At 39.1% G+C, this 19,483-nt stretch overlaps 1 protein-coding gene across 1 annotated transcript; it reads left to right on the forward strand.

Annotated features, from left to right (window-relative positions):
- The first annotated feature begins 258 nt into the window (after nucleotides 1-258).
- Nucleotides 259-12,247, forward strand: SRGN (serglycin). Its single transcript, XM_039871980.1, has 4 exons — nucleotides 259-385; nucleotides 1,250-1,458; nucleotides 7,795-7,942; nucleotides 11,362-12,247. Exons 2-4 carry the CDS (start codon nucleotides 1,383-1,385, stop codon nucleotides 11,579-11,581), a joined length of 444 nt encoding a protein of 147 aa, XP_039727914.1. The 5' UTR covers nucleotides 259-385; nucleotides 1,250-1,382; the 3' UTR covers nucleotides 11,582-12,247.
- The last annotated feature ends 7,236 nt before the right edge of the window (nucleotides 12,248-19,483 follow it).

The following is a 19,483-nucleotide window of genomic DNA, read 5'->3' on the forward strand; positions in this document are numbered from 1 at the left end:
AAGAACAAAGATGAGGGCTGTTATTTTAAGCTGAAACCAATATTTCATTGTGGGGAACTCACTGGATTTGGGAGTTTGGGTTGGTTACTGCACTCAGAGGAGTTTCTGGACACACTTCCAGCTGGTTCTCAGGAGGGTCAAAACGTACTTTCTTTGTAACCCTTGTGGACTTGCACTACAGCCACTCAGCAATTAGATTCTTAGGCCTGTCCTTAGCAGGAAGTGGTAAAGGAATCAGCAGGAAGCTGAAACCAAGGGAAAGGAAACTCCTCCCTTCTGTCAAAGGACAGGCCAAGTGAGGATAAAATGGCAAGTGGGAGCTGTAGGGACAGGCGCATTGAAAGGAAGCGTGGTCGAATCTTGAATGGAAGTAGGGAAAAAGCAGGTGCGTTTATTGTGTGACTGTTGTGTTTACTGTGTGACTTTAATATAGCGCTTGTACCTGGTGTTCCTCAGTCCTGCAGAAGTCTGCACATAATCCCCAGGACCTGGGAAAATGTTGTTCCTTAATTCACAGGGGCAGTGGTGTGTGTGTTTTCTGAGGGCCAGCAGCCCACCGAGAGGAGAACTTCCCCTCGTTTCTGATTTCCAACTTATTCAAGGCCAGAGGACCTGAAACATAAGTTGAAAAATTTTACCAGCAGAAAAGATGAAAGTATAAATGGAATAAAATCGTAAGAAATACTTAGTTCAAAGGAGCAGAGAAATGCAAGATTATTTTTCTGTTTTGCCCAGTTCTTTATAATAGAAAATACTCTCTCTATTCTTGAGGGAGAGGGAGAGACCTGTGATCGAACAGAAGAAAGTGAGTGCAAGGAGAAATTGTTTATCTGAAATCTGACAACACTTTCTTGTAAATTAGAACTCAACTTTGAAGTTTCACTTCTTGAGCTTGGCTTAGTGACTCTTGATGAAAAAGAAAATTAAGACTATTTTATGTGGAAGGCCTCAGGGATGAAAAGACAGCATCTAGCTCCCTTATCTCATCAACAGTTCAGCGGACTCTTAATGTTAGCAAGCTCTTGTTGAGATTGTAACCTGAAGAAAGGCAGAACAAACTGCACTAAATGCTGATGCTACTGTTTTAGTGGGGAAAAAATTTCTAACAGGCAAGTGGCGAACAACAAAGCTTTTGAAAAATTAGACATGGGGAGAGTAATGCAGTTTCATAATGGATATGAATAGTTATTTTGCTGCCTTAAAAAAAATCTGTCTGGGTTTTGATGTGGATCTCTTTCTATTTGTTCAGGAAATTGTGACGTGTATTCTGGGCAGGGTCTGAGGTTTTAGAACTCTTTCTAAAAGGGACAGAGAACGCCCTGCTACATTTCCTAATCGTGAAGTTGGCGTGCAGGCAGAAGAGCTGAAGTGAGCTGGCCACGATGCAGGTGCTTCTCCAGTGCAGAAGGTTGGTCCTGGCTCTCATCCTCATCCTGGTTTTGGATTCTTCAGTTCAAGGTAAGACTCAGGACTCCTGTTCCTCTGTAATCTCCTTTATAAGCCCCAGAGTCCACACAAAAAGTAGTATTAACTTTAAGGTACATAATGTATTACATTGTGGGAAAGTAGGCAAAGGAAAAGGATTTGTGGTGGCTGAACTCTAGTGTGAGTTTGGTTAAGCTGGGTACCAAGAAAAATTAAACTCTTAGGCGGGTGCAGCCTTATAAACTCCTACAATGATTAAAATGTGCTATTTTATTTTTGGATGAAAATGTATGGTTTATAAATTTTTAAAAGCTTAAGAAAGGAATAACGACCTGTTGCATGGAGGAGATGGCACTTTTGAGTGTTTTGGAGTAACTATCCGAGTGTCTACATCAATCCCAAGTTGTAATACATTGCAGTGCTATCATAATCATTGTAACTCTGGGAAGAGCTATTTTTAAATAAGAGTAAATTTGTGAGTATTTTTTCTTCTTTTTTTAAAACTTGGTTCTTAGTGAAAATTCAATTACGGTTAGGCCTAGTTAATGCAAACTCTCTCAGATTTTAAAGAGAGGCCAAAGAATTTTAGTATTTGTGTTGTTGCCGAGAGAAATAACACATTTGGAAATTTCTTGTTAAGTTTCTGTCATTTAGGGTTGTTTAGTAAGAATGAAACAACTTAAAACCTTAAACGACTAAGAAAATAGGAATGATCAGTTTTGTGAGAAATATATAATTTCTTCTCCTTTGGCAAATAAGGGATCGTGTTTAAATACGGCAGAAGGTCATGGCCTGATAAATAGATGAGAGAACGTATAGTAGAAAAACATTAAGTTCCCCTAAATTGTAAAGGAAATATTGAGTCATGGTGACACACATGTCCCGGATTTGTTCCTTCGAAGTGACTTCTAGTTGTCTTGTTTTTAACTTCTGGTGGAAATGAAATTGTACAGATGATCTCACATACATTCATTATGAATTGGAAATTTGTAAGAATTTATAAAATTTATAAAATTATTTTTTCTTATACAATTACTCAAGAAAAAACAGCAAGTAATGTTGAAACTTTTTTACTAATCTATTTTTTAAAGTATAAAACATTTGTTAATTGTAGGGAACAGGCTTTATTTGGATCTTAGGGAAAATCTTCAGCTTGATGAAATAATTCTGTAATGTGTTCTGTAATAATTCTGTAATGTGTTCTGTAATAATTCTGTAATGATGCAGAGCAGAGAGGTTTGTGTTTGAAACCCAGACCAGTGTGACCAGTGGTGCCGGGTCTACCCCAACTAGAGCTATATGAGTCTTTAGATCTTCAAAATTTCCCAGAAATGTCACATTCTCCACTGAGATTCAATAGGTAAAACTAGAATTAAAACAAAAATGTTCCTATGTAGTAGGTAGTCATCAGAAAGAAATGAGGAAAGAAACCATTACAAAATTGTATAAATTCACTTGTGTCATCACTTGGTAGGTTTAGCTCTGTCTTGGAAACAAACCAAAAAGGAAAGAATGAATTGAAAAACTAGGGTGTTTCTAAAGGAGAAGTACACTTCGTGTTGGAATGAAGAGTTTGTGCCTACTTCTGAATAAAAAGGGAAGCAGATGGCTACCCGCAGTGGCGTGTGAGTGATAGCAGCTCAAGGCTGCACTGCAGAGAGCCACGCCACTATTTGACTGTACATCCATCTGATGACAGATGTGATTCGATAGCATTATTTCCCCGCCTCTTAAAAATGTTTTACTTAAACCATTGGTTTGATTGCGCTGATAAAATTAATTAGGCTTTTGGCTTGCTTTTACAGAATATTCAAAACATCTTAGGTTACTATATTTGTTTGCTAGGGCCTCAGTAACAAAGTACCACAGTCTGGGTGGCTTAAACAACAGAAATTTATTTCCTCACAGTTCTAGAAGCTAGGAGTCCAAGATCAAGGTGTTGGCAGGGTTGGTTTCATTCTGAAGCCTTTCTCCTTGGATTATAGGTGGCTGTCTTCTTTCAGTACCTCCACACAGTCCTTCCTCTGTGTATGTCTGTGTCCCAATCTCCTCTTCTTATAAGGACACCAGTCGTATGAGACTAGGGCTCATCCACATGACTTCATTTTACCTTAACTAACTCTTTAAGACCTTGTCTCCAAATACAATCTCATTCTGACATACTGGAAGTTCGGACTTCGACATATGAATTGGGTGGATGCAATTCAGCCCCTATCAGTAACTGCAAGTCAAACTCAAGTAAAGACATTGTATAAAATTGTTTCTACTATGTATAAAAAAAATCGGAAGCTTAGCAATGTGTGGGAGACCCTGGAGAGCACAGATGGCAAATCGATTTAATGTAGAGCTCCAGGGGATTATTGATGATGCCTGTGAATCCTCTTTTATTGCCTCTCTTTTTCAAAGATATCTATATAGAGAGAAATTGGAAAATCCATGAGCAGGTGTGGCCAAGAGGGTCAGAGCCAGACCATGTATCTACTCCACATTGTCTCTTGGATCACAGTGATGATATTGATTCTACCCGTGTGTAGGGCTGTTTGGTTGTAATGTGATTTCACATCCATTCTCTAGTAAATGATCATCACATTCCCTGTGAGGAGGAATTAACACCAATTTAGTCAGGAAAAAAACTGGATCTTACATTCATCATCTCACTTGCTCTTTACTTTTTGCAAATAATTTAAGAGACTTGCCCAAGGCTCATTACAACTAATTAATGACAGAACTGGTCATCTGCTTTCAATGTCAGAGTTAACTTTCTAGTCCAACTTGGCTGTCTTCTTGGTGGATTAGAGATTTTCTTTATTTAAAACAAACAAAAACTTACAAAATACATAAAATGGTCTTCACCCCTGCCCCCACGTGGCCGTATCTGCTCAAGTTTCTCTAACACCTGCAGCAAGTCCCCATTAAGATTAGGAAATCAGAAAAATGTGATGATATTGGGGGAAAATTGGTACTACAATCTAAAAAGATGCAGAGAGTTTACAGGGGTAAGTTATTTGCTCTGGTAACGTTTATTTATAGAAAGCATTTTGGTAAAACAAGACCAATGAAAGAGAGAGAGAGAGAGAGAGAGACAGACAGACAGACAGACAGAGACAGAAGACAGAGACAGACAGTATATTTGAGGGCACGTTATAGAGGGGGGGGGGGGGGGGGGGGGGGGGGGGGGGGGGGGGGGGGGGAAGAGAGACAGAGAGAGACAGAGAGACAGAGACAGAGACTGAGGCAGAGAAGAGGGGCAGTGGGCAGTGAGGGAAGGGATTCTAAATGAAAACCATTCTTCTTCTTGGAATCCACCGCAAAATCTACCAGCAGACAGTGAAGGAAGATAATCTTTCTGTCCACAAACATACTTCCTTTTATTTTTTAAAATATGGTAATCATGAGATATTTTTCTTGAGCAGGATAGAGACAAGATATTCCCATGACAGCAGGGACTGGAGCTGTTGAATTTTCACATCCTGTCAACATCCCTGAGTAGATATGTCAGAAACTATGTGTCTGTAACCATGTTCTTTATTTTAAAGAAGATTTAAAGTCATCAGTTCCAAATCAGATAAACTTTGGAGGAAGGGGGGAACTTCTACGTTTGATTTCTTTATACATTTTTAAACAGTTTTATTGAGATTGAATTCACACCATACAATTCACCCACTTAAAGTGTAAAATTCAATGGTGTTTTGATACGGATGTGTACAACTATCACCACAGTCATTTTTAGAACATTTCATCACCCCCAACATCTTTTAAAGGTGAGATTCTGAACTCTAGGGAAATTTTGTATTTTAGATTTGTTTTACTGATTTATCAAAGTTGTATTTGTTATACCAGAGAGAAGATGTAGTCTTTCACCTAGATTCTTCCTCATAAAGTTTAGCTTTACTTTTCTGTTTAAATTGCTGTCTATGCAAACATTTCTTCTGCTTGATACTCAGTGCATCAGCCCCAGGTAGAGGAGAATGCCTAGACCTGCTCTGTCCTAAATGGTACCCACAAACCCCTTGTGGCTATGAGCACTTGAAAGTGTGAAATGTAGCTAGTCCAAATTGAGATGTGCTTTAAATATAAAATATACACCAGATTTGAAGTCTTAGTATGAAAAAAAGAATATAAAAAATCCATTAATAACTTTTATATTGATTATATGCTAAATGACAATATTTGAATATGTTGGTTTAAATAAAATGTATTAAAATTTATTAGAGTTGTTTCTTTTTACCTTTTCATATATGGCTGCTATAACATTGAAAATTCCATACGTGGTTTCATCTTATGTTTCTATTGGACAGTGGTGATCTAGACAACATAGTGTGTGAAGACAGCGCCCTCTGCTGGAGATGTTAGGTTTTCATTTTACCTACAGGATGAGGCTTCTAAGTAGCAATTAAATTCCAAACTTAGGCTGCTTCAGGAAAGAGAAGAGAAAGAAAGAACTACAATGTATTAAATACCTATCAAAGGCGAAGCCTTGTGCTGGGTGTTTCACACACATTTATCTTGCTTAAACAGGAACTCTTTAGGATACTACTATTTACATTTGAAAGATGAGAAATTGAGAATCAGAGAGCCATTAAATGGTAGAATAGAAATTTAAATTCTGGTCTCTCTACAAGCTCTTTTCTATCAAAGATTCGTCTTTGTTCTCCTTATCAGAGAAACTAGCACTTAAGAACTCTGACCATGGTGTGAATCTAAGAACCTAACATTTATATCTCATTAGATTTATTACTGACCCCATTTTATAGATGAGGAAATAGAGGTACAGGGAGGTTAAGTAAGTTGGTCAAGTAACACAGCTGGTAAAGGGCAGACATTGTGATGTCAACTTGCTACCTTACCTCCAGCTTCCAGGCAGTGACAGAGCTAATCCATTTTGGATTTCTAGCTGTCCCAAACCAGACATTGTGGGCTATATTCAGGAATCAGGGAGAAGATTGTGATATAATAATAATTCCAAAGAAAGGAAAGAGAGAGAGAGAAACAATGGGGGAATATTTACTATTTTTCTACATCAGTCTTTCTTTTGTTTATATTTTTAAAGAAATATTGTTTATTACACAAATTTAGAAAATGAAGTGAGAAAAAAAATCACTCGAGTCTACCACTATAGTTATTTTTGTGTATTTCCTCCCATCCCCCATATTTGTTTATGTGGTTGCATTAACAACTATTATGCATGCGGAGTGGTATTCTGCTTTTTTCACTCATTTTAAAATATAGATTTTTTTATGATGCTACATATTTTTTTCCATAACCAACTACTTTTTTTACCATTTGGTTAATATTCTCTCATATGAATGCCTCATAATTTATCTGAGTATTTTCTATTGTTTTGACTACTTAGTTATTTCCCTATTTTAAATAATATTAAAGTGAACAGCTTCATGTATTTTTATACTATATTTGACCTATCTATAGATACATATAAATATGTCATGTATATATCTTAATGGCATAATAACTTGGCAATATTGTATAGTATTGTAGGCTATACCTTAATTTATTTAACATTTAACTTTCCAATCTTTTACTATTGGAAAAAAAAGCTACAATGATCACAGCACTGTCTTTTTTTCTTAAATAGTTGTGACAGACTAGGATATTTCAACCTGTCTGTCCCTTTGTAAATAGAGAGTCCTGTTCTTTTGAAATTTCTGACTATATCAGAAGGCAAAAAAAGAGCCCAAGTTTTTATCTACTTTTCATTCCTAAGAGCACCCTGAAGAACTAGGACTCTAATATTGCAGGTGTACCTCACTTGGTGTATCTCTCAACCTTTCTGAACGTGATTCAGCTCATCTCTATAAGAAGAGGTAGGCTTTGGGGTCAGATACAGGTTTGAATCCTGGGCCCTCTACTTAGCACTTGTGTGGCCTTAGTTTTCCTTTGTGTAAAATGGAGATAATAGTACAAAAATAATAGTTAATATTATCAAGTGTTTACTGTGTGCCCGGCACTATGTTAAGATCTTTACATGCATTTTCTCATTTAATTTTTGTGACCAGCTTATGAAAAAGAGACACTGTTAGTGTCTTCGTTTTGCAGTGAGGGCTCAGGGAAGTGAGTTTCACAGCTCACCAGTAGCAGAGCTGGGACTTCACTCCAGGCAGCTGATTGCAAAGCCTATTCTCACCTTCGACTCTGGGCTACTTCCTAAGGGTGTTGAGAGAAGGGCAAATGATATATATAAACGGCTGGCATGTGATGGGTGCTCCTGTTAAATTAATGGTCAGAAAACCTGTCCACACCTTACCTTCTAGCAAATTTAGAATCTATTTAATCAAACATTTCTCAGGGACAGAGAGATTAGAAGCCGTGTAAAAGATACCTATTAACCACACAGGTTCCTTGTTTGAACAGGTTCACCTGTGAGGAGAGCCAGGTACCAGTGGGTCCGCTGTAATCCTGACAGTAATTCTATAAACTGCGTTGATGAAAAGGGACCAGAGTTCGACCTACCTCCAGAGGAATCCAACAGAATCCTCTCTCCAAGGACTGACCCTTTTTCGTAAGTGGACTTTCTCTCCTTTTACTTTCACAAACCTCTGTTGAGATCTTGGCATGGAGGTGGGAGGGTTGTCCAGACTATTTTTCTTCAGGCTCTTGCTTTGGCAGTTTGGTTTTCATTGCACAGTACATGGTAAAACTGTACAATGTTTACTGGTGTACGAGATGTACAGGAACACATGATTCATCTATACTTTTGCAAAGTCTTGTTGTGGCAGAGACAAAACTTAAGTGAAAAATTTGTGAAAATAATTGGTGAAATGAAATTGGTGAAAATATTTTTCACCAACAGGTATTGAAAATGATTGAACATCATTTTATTTGTGTAAATAGAGCCCATTAGATACTAAAATCTAATGGAAGTCCATTAACTGAATGGATAAACAAAATGTCCTATATCCCTAAAGTGGAATGTTATTTAATCACAAGAAGGAACAAAGTATTTACACACGGTACAACGTAGATGAATCCTGAAATCATTACGCAAAGTAGAAGAAACCAGACACAAAAAGCCACATATTATATGATTCTATTTATATGAAATGTCCAGAAGAGACAAATCCACAGAGGTAGGAAATACAGTAGTGGTTGCCAGGGGCTACGGGGGAAGGAGGATAAAGAGTGACTGCTAATATGTGTGGGATTCTTGAGGGGTGATAAAATGTTCTGGATTTAGGCAATGGTGATTAAAAAGAAAAAAAAAGAAAAATTAGAGAAAGGAAGACTAAATGGCCATGACTTACGAAAAGAAAACCAAAACTCTCCTTGATCAAATAAAACCTGCTTTAAACTTGCAAAAAAGATTCAATAGGAATTCATAAGTAACAAAAATTTGAATTGTATTCGAATCCATTATTTCAATGAATATCAAAGTTATATAACATACAGCAAAAATGCATTATGAAGGATTACCATAAAAGTTTTAATCCTCAGAGTTAAACCTAAAAAATCATTCTCCTCAAAGGCAGGTAAATCGTCATGCCCAAACCAGGTAAGTCCATTATCACTTTGGGGATCCTGGTGACTCTCTGCATTCACTGTATAAGAGATGACATCATCACCATTCTCAAAATGCAGCTCTACAGTCCTGCCCCCGTGCTTTTGCTTTAACTCCACAGCATTAAGCTCGAACCTCATATTACAGTGTCATCCATTATTTTAAGTCATAGATTCCAATCGTAATTCATTTAAATCTAAAATGTTAGAGGAATAATCCAAGTTCTCCAAAACGACTGTTTTACACCTTTTGTCCTCTCTTCAAATCTCAGTGATTTTCCCTCTCCACAGCCAGTAACTTTCCTTCTCACTATGAAGAGTCCCTGCTTCTGTGCAAGTCCTGGTCCTGTTTGCCCTCAGATCCATTTCTCCTCCCTCCCACTCCCTGCTTTGTATTGGGTGGGTGGTGAGGGCTGATCCATGTGGTCTGCATTTCTTAGGCTGCCATATCCGTGGCTGAGTTTGGCCAATGGGAGGCACAGAAGGGAGATGAGGAGCACTGGAGGCGGGGAGGGATGAGGATGTGTCTCCTTATTCCCTGCCTTGGGCATCAGCTCTGGCAGGGCTGTATCTCATCCACGGCTTCAGCTCCCAACAGATAGACGCCCTAGTCGTTGGGTTCAGGCAACACTGCCTCCTTCCATTGTCCCTCTAGCCCAGGGATGGAAGTATTTTCTTGTGTTTGCTAGTCTCTGGGTTTCCTCATAGTCCCTTATTTGGCTTCATTTCTCTTCCATCACATGTGTAAGCAATTCTCTGTGTTAAATATTTAGATACATTTCCTGACAGGACTCTGTGGCAGCTTCTAAGGCCACTCCTCCTCGTGCTGAGTATCTTATCCCCAGTCACCTTCTCTAGGAGTTCAATTCTACAGTTACTCCTCTGAACCCAGTATCTTCTTCCCATCACTATGCAGACATTGTCTAGTATCTCCTACATTTAGGTAAAATCCCTGTTTTGATTCTGCATCCTCTTTGGCTATCGCCTCATCCTCTGCTCTTCTTTACAGTAGCACTTCCTGAAAGGGGAGCCAATGCTCGCTGTCTTCCCACTCCTCTCTCTCCTCAACCCCTTCTGATAGGACTTCTGTTCCTGCCCTCCACTCTCAGTGCTTGTTAAGGTCACAATTACTCCCGGTCAACACATCCACTGGTCACTTCTCTGTGTTTAGCTTACTTGACTTCTTGATTGCCTTCAGAAACAGTTGACTCTTCCTTTGAAATGCTTTCTTCTCTGGACTTCCATGGCCCCACCTTATCTTGGGTTTCTTTCTACGTCCTTGGCTGTTCTTTCAATATTTAATATGTTGGTGTGGCCCTAGCTCTGTCCTGGGCCTCTTCTCTATTTGCATGCTTTCTTTTGGTGGCCTGTTCCATGGCTTTGAGAGAGAGAGAGAGAGAGAGAGAGAGGGAGAGAGAGAGTCTGTGTGACTACCAAATTTGTGTTTCCAGCCTTTTTCCTGACTCCTTAGTCTAAGCTAGCCACCTGGTCACTCTCTATTACATTAGTCTGTTTCATTTTTCTGCATAGCTTTTAGCACCACCTAATTTTCCTGATTTATTTATTTACTTTTTATTGTCTGTCTTCCCCCACTAAGTTATGAACTTCTTGAGCAGGGGCCTTATCTGTTAGTCCCCACTCTACCCCAGGAGCTCAGAATAGGGACCAGATGTTCAATAAATATTTATTGAATGTATGCATGAATGAAACATTAATCTGTCGTATGGCCTGTGGTTTGTTATTTTCATGGAGAAAATGACCCATAGGCTGTGAAATTCAACATTTGTCTCTGACATTTTGTTGCCTTCTTATGCCACTGAGGGGTGGCACCATTGCCCTGGGCTTCAGTGCTGAGCAAACTTCCTACCACCACACTAAACCCAGCTGAATAAATACCCTTATTTTGAGGAAGGAAATTGAATGTTAATATGCTGGCAAATACAATGCTTAACTCGTTACAAAGTATTTCTTAAGAGTGAGCTTTGTTGAAGCACCGTGAATTATTAGAAGTTTTGTAGAAATTTTAAATCATGAAAAAATTTCATCTATCTAGACTGGCTTACTTGTTCTTTCTTTAGTAGGAGAAAATGGGAAAAGGGGTCTTCTTATTTTTAATAAATGATCCTTTAAGTAAATTCCACAATAGGATTGCCATGCTAGTGATAAGGAAATTAGCATTGTTTATATGAGTTGGCAGTGGGTAAATGTGGAATTGTTAAGTACAATTAGATATATTAAGTGTAGGCGGACTCGAGGAAAGGTCCTGCCTGTTTTTGTTATAAAGCACAGAATAACTGGGAAAGTTTTAACTTGATTAACTGGGTGGCCGCATGTATTTTTGTATCTTAAATGAATGTATTACAATCATCTTCCTCATGTCTCCAGCGTTATTGTAGTGTGTTTTATTTTTCTGTCTTCCTTCAGGATGACCATACCCCAGAACTTGAATGACGTCTTCCCTCTTTCTGAGGACTATTCTGGATCGGGCTCTGGATCAGACTCTGGAAGTGGCTTCTCAACTGAAACAGAACAGGAATACCAACCAGCAGATAAAGATGATGCTTTCTATTACAACTTTAGGCCTCTGCCCTCAGATGACCAAGACTTGGGTCGAGATGGACCAGAAGAGAATTTTATTATGTAAAAAAGGGGGTTTCCCACCTTGACTCCAGGCAATGCATTCAGTATATCTTGTGTACCATGGATAAATGATTAATTTGGGGACAAAAAGTTTTATAGAAATTTTAAAACATCTGAAAAAAGAAATTTAAGCTTTATCACCTTTTTTCTCATGAATTCTAAAACCTTTATACTCTTATCCTAGAAAATACCTGCATTTTCTTTGTATCACATTTAACCAACATCATGATGAAATAAACTAGACTCCTCATGTCTATGAAATTGCTTTAAAGAAGAAATTATACTGTTTTTTTTAAAAATTTAGTTTTCGAAGCAAATCGACGGGCAGTATTTTATATCTAAGTCTTCAGAACCTGACTGTAAATTATAGATATGCCCTTTTTCTTATTAAAAAAAAAAACAGATAAAACACAAGATGGATTTATAGAGTGGGTATTTGACATGTCTTACAGTGTGAAATGTACTGCTCTAATATTACCATTGGATGTGTTCACAAAGTTACTAGATATGGTTTGTTTGGAAGTATGATTGCTGTTATAATTATAAACTTAAGACCCAAATTAAAGCACAATTGTGCTCTCAGTACCTCATACTGCTTTACCTTTTTCATGGATATCTGTGTATTTTCAAATGTTATTCTATTAAAGCAGAAATATAATCAAAGAGTTAAGCTGTCTGGGATCTCTTATTCTAAACTGAGGGTAATAATTATTTTTGTTTAGATGTTTCTAGAACTCTTATTAACAAAATATGTGTAGAATTATTTTATAGTGAGAGCAAATTTTTAACTAGAATCAAATTCTATTTAACTAGTAGATGAAGAAAACAATCATACTATAGCAAGAGGGTTATTCTTGTCCAAGCGCTTCTTCTTGAAGGCTAGTATTACCATCTCTGTTTCCCTTAGTTCTGAAAAGCCTGTCACCATCATTGTCAGGGATCCTGTCCTGCACCATCCAGATCCTCTCTTCAGAACTGAGGACTTAGATTAATCTATGTTGAAGAGGGCTACCTCATCCAAGGCCACACCTTCTTTTCAGAGCAGCCTGTACCCAATGACTGTTTGATGTGGGCATACGAATGCCAGGCCCCTCCCCTGAACTTGGGGCAACTCAGATGGGCCATCACTGATTCAGAGCTCTCCTAGCGGTCAGCTAAGGCTTTGTTGAGACTGCTTTGCAGCTCAATTTCTTTTTTACTTTTGCTTCCTTCCATTCCCCTCACAGCTGTGCTACCTTAGAAACTTTCTACAAGCTAGTTTTCATCTCATAATTGGCTCCATGGAGAATCTAAATTGCAACAGTTGGTTCCAGGATAGGTGGAAAGCAGATGCTGAAAGGGGATTTTGGAGCTAGATTGTCTGCTGCCTGACTGGCAACTTTCAGTGATGATGAACTGGGATGGTGTACAGTGGAAGGAAATATACCAGAGTGCGAGGTATCAGGCATTTGAGAAATATGGAGAAGTAAGAATTATAAAGACAATGGTATTTGGATGGCTGTTGCTGGAGGCAATTAATGCCATTAAAAAGAGTCGATGAAAGGGCAAGGATGATTAATTAAAGGCTACATGTGAAAAACAATGTATCCCCTTGGCAGCATATTAAGAAACACTCTTCTGTAGTGGAATGGCAGAAAAAGCTGAGGACTAGGCCCAGGATGTAATCATAAGAATTGCAGAGTGCAAGAATGTTAAATTGTCAACCTAGCCAAGTCTATTCTGCAAAGTCAGGGCACCGAGTGGATAAAAATGGGATCCTGAGAGATGAGGACATCTGGGTTGACACGTTCAGATCTTAAATCCCCAGATTTCCTCAAACTCTCTGAACCTATAGAAGAGGCCCACTCCTTAAGAACTAATGCTTTCCTCTGGCTTGAAGGTGATTAAGAGACTCTGCCCTTCAAGACCACATGCATGCTTCTTCAAGGTTTGCCTTCACCTTCCCTCTTAGAGGCAAGATCAATAAGTAAATTACAATATAAGCCAACAGAAAGTGTTGGGCCTGGGAAGGAAGAAATATACTCTGAAGGTTCTGCAGAACCTAGTTGTTGTGTACCTCAGAAGCAAAGTGTGTCTATGCGACTTAATTTTAAGAGTGCTAGAACAAAGGATGGAAGTAAGACATCAAGCTTGATAAGAGAGTGTTTACCAATATGGAAGTACTCTTCTGGGGCACAGGTTTTAATACCCTGGCAAGAACCCCAGGAAGAAGGTGTTGACACGCTGCTAGAATGGCTCTTAGAAGCTTAGAGAGCGTGACAACCCCTCTTAAGTGAAGTAGAAATGTTAGAACTGCCATGGCTGGCAGTGAAAGAAGGGGGTCAAAGGTTTAAGGAAGTGAGCACACAAGAACGAACAGGCTGTGTAAACCTAGAAAACTCATCAGATGACTTCGTTCTGCAGGAAGGCCAAAGTGATGAAGAATATACTGGTGAGAGGGACAGCATCTCTGAGATCTCAGTGGTAGCTCTCCTCAGAAGGGCAGAGTTAATGATAGAGATGTTGCAGAACTGGGCTCGCTAATAGCAATGGGGATAATGGGAGTCTCAAAATAATACAGGTCAGGTTGTAGTGCTCAGCCTTCAGAAACCAGGTTGTGCAATTATCATAATGAGCAGCGAAGTCAGAATGGAAGCTAGGAGAGCCTATTGGGCAAAGAGTTATGGAGATGGCATCTCTAGAGGTAAAACAGTTGGTAAGAGTTCCGCAGCAAATTCCAATGTGTTAGGGCTGGGGATTGGTCCCCACATCAACTAGCAAGTCTCTAACACCAGCTGGGTGTCCTGTAATTCAATTTAATTCTGAACTATCTACCTGGAGACAGCATCAAATTTCATAGGTTAGGGGCTTATTCCCACAAGGCTGCTTGCTCTCCACTTCAGATGCCAATCAAACCCAGGTTGTCACATGTGCTTCTGACCAACTGGCTGTAGATTGGATGTTCCAATAATCCCCACCTCAGGTTCAATTAATTTGCTAGTGTCTCACAGAACTCAGAACCATTTTACTTATTAGATCACTGACATATTGTAAAAGGATGTAACTCCAGCTAGATGAAGTGATATACAGGGCAAGGTCCGGAACAAAGGAGCTTCTGTCCTCATGGAGTTTGGAGCCTGGCACAATAGCAGTGGAAAGTTCTGATTTACCAAACTGGAAGTTCTCGAACTTTGTTCTTTTGGATTTTTTGGAGGCTTCATTACAAAAGTATGACTGATTAAATCACTAACCACCCCTCTCTCCTCGCTAGAGGTCAGGGTAGGGTGCAACTGAAAGTTCCAACCCTCTAACTGCATGGTTGGTTCCACTGGCAACCCCATTCTTAGGTGCTGTCTAAAAGTCAGCTCATTAACATAACAAAAGACACTTTTATGGCTTTCATCTCTTAGGAAATTCCAAGGGTTTCGGGCGGTGTCAGAAACAGTGAATGAAAGCTATATATATATATAGATATATATATCTATCTATCTATCTATATATATATATATATATCTATACACACACACACACACACACACACATATAAAAGAAATATATGTATTTCTTATTATAAATCACGATATCACAGTTGGGCAGCTAACGAAGATATCGCTCAATCTATTCAATGAGAAACATCAAGGATGGATGATAAGGGCAGCTGCCTCAATAAAAAAGTATGATCCTTCGGTTCAGTTTCCTTACCTGAGCCAGTTTTCAGACCTGGTTAGGCCTTCTGGAATAAGAATGCTGTGACACTGTGGCAAGTATATACAGTACTGATTCCTCTAATGCTTAACCAAAGGGCTATTTACTCAGTTACTAGATCCTTAGTAGAGGACAGTAGGAAAAGGAGAACATTTAAATATTTCAAGCACAGTCAGTTACAGAGTCTGACTGACTTTGATACACAGAGACCCAAAATTTCATCTTGGCCTCCCTGTTAGTCGGGCATGAGTTGGTTGGGTTACAAATGCAATCTTGACCCAGGTCTGGCTTATGGTGGTCATTTTTCCAGTACCCAAATGTATAATTAGAGTAGACATACTTGGTAGTTAGCACAACTTTTACATTGGTTTCTCGACCTACATGATAGGAGCTATTGTAATGAAGAAGACCAAGTGAAAACTTCCAAAGCTACTCACTCCACATTCACCAATAAATTCAAAAACATTTTATCCTGAGGGGAATGTCAGAGATTAGTAGTACCTTTAAAAAGCTAAAGAATGCAGGGATGCTGGTCTTAATGTACCTCCATTTAATTCATTAGTCTGGGACTTGCAAAACACAGATGGATCCTGGAGGATGACAATGGACTATTACAAATTCAACCAAATAGTAGTTGTAATTGTAGCAGCAATGCCAGATGTAGTAGTTTTGTTAGAGCATAGTTATACAGCTTTAGGTATATGATAGGTGGGCACTGAGCTGGCAAATGCTTTCTTTTCCATCCCTGTCAAAAAAAGAGGATCAGAAACAGTTTACATTCTCTTGGACTGGACAGTGGTATATATTTGCAACCTATGTCCAGGGCTAGGTTAATGCTTCTATCCTCTGTCATAATATAATCTGAGAGACCTAGACTGGCTGGATAGCTCACAGAATATCACGGAGGTGCACTGTATCGATGGATCATGACTCTGTGACTAGACCCCCATGTCATGTACCACTGGTGCACTGACATCTCTCCCTCAGCTCACACCTACAGCCATATGGCAGAGGTGTGTGTGTGTGTGTGTGTGTGTGTGTGTGTGTGTGTGTTCCTTATGATCAAATGACAGAGTAGGAATAAGATCAAGCTTGGTTCACAGATGGATTGACCTGGTATATAAGTGCAAGTCAAAAATGGATGGCAGCTAAACTACAGTGCCAATCAGGAGTGGTCCTGAAAATAGTTGTGAGAGGAAATCCTCTCAATGGGCAGAGCTTCATGGGATGTACCTGATCATTCACTCTGTGTGGAAAGAGAGGTAGCCCAAGGTTAGAATATATACAGTTTCATGGGAAGAGGTGAATGTTTTGATCATTTGGTCAGGGGCCTAAAATAGAAAGATTGGAAGGTTGGGGACTTAAAAGTCTGGGGTATAGGTATATGAATGGATCAATGAGAGAAGATACGAAGTCTCAAAATCTTTTTCAAATGATAATACCCATCAGAAAAGCATCTATCACAGAAGAGGCACTAAATAACCAGACAAAATGACTTGGGCAGGTGTCAGCCAACCTCCGTCATAGGCCACCCTAATGCTAGCACAATCAACTCATGGAGAAGTAGCCATAAAGGCAGAGAGGAGGCTATGTGTGGTCTCCCACTGACCAAGGCTGATCTAGGTACCGATGTTGCCAAATATCCTATATACTAGCAATAGAGCTCTTTCCTGAACCATAATGTGGCACTGTCCTTCATGGAGACTTTGGTGGCAAGTTGACTATATTAGGCTCCTTTCATCCTGAAGGGGCCGGTCATTTGTTCTAATAGGAACAGACATGTATTCTAGATATGGATTGCCTTTCCTATCCATGGGGCCTATAGCAGCATCAATATATAAGGGCTTACAGAATGTTTGATCTACTAACATGATTTCATATATAATGTTGCTTCAGACTCAAGTACCCACTTTCAGCAAGGAGAGTCAGCAGTGGCACATGACCATGGCATCCATTGGTTGTATCACACATCATATCACAGATGCCACCAGCATAACAGAATGAGAGAAGGGCCTGTTGAAGACACAGCTGAGACACCAGCTTAGATATGATATACTGATATTGGGACGCCAACTTCCAGGATGCAGTATTATGCTAAATCAATAACCTGTATATTGTGCTGTGTCTTTAATTTGGAGAATATGTGGTTCCAGGAACCAAGGAGTGGAAGGATAGAACACATTTAACATCAAACTTACTTGGGGAATTTATGTTTCCTGTCACTGTAACTCTGTGTTTGGCAGAGTTAGATGTTATTGTTCTCCAAGGGAAACATTTCCACTAGGGAACACAGTAAGAATCCTACTGAACTTTAAGCTATGGCTGTCATCATTCAGGCACTTTAACCTCTTTGTACCAAGGAGTGAACAATCGAGAAGAAATCATCATCTGGGCAGCGGTAATAGATCTGATCATCAAGAGGAGGCAGGGCTGCTGCTACACAGTGGAGATTAGGAGAACTATAGTTGATACCAAGGTGACCATCTGAGGCTTATCTTAATAATTCCTTGCCCAGTTTTGATGGTAAATGGATAATTTCAACAGCCAGACCTGAGAAGGGCATGGTAACCAAGGCCTCAGATCTTCATGGTTGAAGGTGGGTCAAACTTCCAGCCAAACTGTCTAGGCCAGTAGTGGTTAGCCAAAAATAAGAACATCTAAACTGATAACGAAGGAGGAATTTGATAAATATCAATTGTAGCCTTGATACCAGTTGCAGTAGAAGCAGCTGTAATTCATTCCACTGACTTTCTCATAAGCTTTCCTTACAAGGAGACCTCCAGCGTCCTGAGGAAGCTGCTCCCAGAATTTATATGAAGCAAATGGATCTCTATGGTACAGTTATGGATGCTGTGCTGTGCTGTATTTCTCAGATGCCCCCTTCAGAACTGGAGGAGTTATTTCAGCTACTGGGAAGGTTGGCTGATAGCTGCAAGTTCTCGGATGGGGATCCACATCATCCAAGGTCATGCTCCTTTCCCTGGATAGCTCACGGCCAAAACAAAAACAAAAATAAAAACAAACACAAAAAGCCTTATCTGTGTAGGGGTATAAAGGCTCACACTCCACTTGGGACAACTGTGAAGGGACATTCCAGCTTTGGAACTCTCTATGGGATCACGTGAAGCTTTCTTGTGACTCCATGGCAGCTCAATTTATTCCTGTCAAATCCTGCTTCCTTCCAATTCTACACAGATGTTGATCCTAAGAACACTCCTTGATAAACTTCCTCCATGACTTTGCTCTCATAGAACTCAGCTCATAGGAATGATCTTTACAGCATTTTTCTTTTGGTCACAGTTGTTAAGTTATACCCTGATCTTTCCATTAATAAATCCATCTGTGACTACTTAATGGGAGCTTTGTGAGTTTTTATGCCCAGTAGGGTGTTACTGTCATGAGACTGTATCTTTTGGCTCCCATAACTATTTTAAGAGGATGTCATGTTTTAGAAAATATACATATTGCTTTGTGTTTTTCTGCTGAAGCACTAGGTTTTACACTTTTCAAGAAAAGATAGTCTAGGTTGATTTTTAACAAACACACACTTTTATTAAGAAGGGTCTTAAACTTGCCACAAAAGAAATATAGAACATATTTCTATGTTTAGAGAGGGTGACTGATAGAAAAAGTATGAGCCTTAGAATTACAAAGTCCTGGTTTAAATACCAATGTCATATTATTAGCTTTCTAACTAAAGGCAAGTTACTTAATTTTGCTAAGCTTGTCTAGGGAAAGCAATGTAGTAAAGGGGTTAATTGTGTGGACTTTGGAGCCAGGTCACCTAGGTTCAAAGCTCTGTCACTTACCAACTAGGTAACCTTAGGTGAGTTACTTAACCTCTCTCTACCTCAGTTTCCTCTTCTTTAAAATGAAGATGATAGTGCCTACCTTATAGGTTTGTTGAGAAAATTAAATAAATTAATGTATGTAAAGTGCTTGGAACAATGTCATTGAGTGATTGATCAATAAACAAGGGCTATAATTATCTGTTCTATAGGTTAACAATATTTTCCCATAGGGTTGTGGTGAAGATTAAATGAGGCAATGTATAAGATCTGATTAGCTCAGTACCTGGTACATAGTAAGGATCTAAAAAATTATAATCATGCCTTTTTGAGCCACGCTTCTTGCTCAAGCCCGCTTCCATGTCTGGAAGTGTACTTTCCCTTCTTATAAAACTTTTCTTTTCTACTGTAATAAATAAATAAATAAATAATAA

This window comes from Pteropus medius, unplaced genomic scaffold (assembly GCF_902729225.1).
Source record: "Pteropus medius unplaced genomic scaffold, Ma_sr-lr_union100, whole genome shotgun sequence".
NCBI lineage: Eukaryota > Metazoa > Chordata > Mammalia > Chiroptera > Pteropodidae > Pteropus > Pteropus medius.

Excerpts from the sequence above, each read along its gene's own strand:
- SRGN (XM_039871980.1), top strand. The coding sequence starts at position 1,383 with ATGCAGGTGCTTCTCCAGTGCAGAAGGTTGGTCCTGGCTCTCATCCTC. Across the intron at positions 1,459-7,794 it reads TTTGGATTCTTCAGTTCAAG|GTTCACCTGTGAGGAGAGCC; the intron begins GTAAGACTCAGG and ends TTGTTTGAACAG. Across the intron at positions 7,943-11,361 it reads CCAAGGACTGACCCTTTTTC|GATGACCATACCCCAGAACT; the intron begins GTAAGTGGACTT and ends GTCTTCCTTCAG.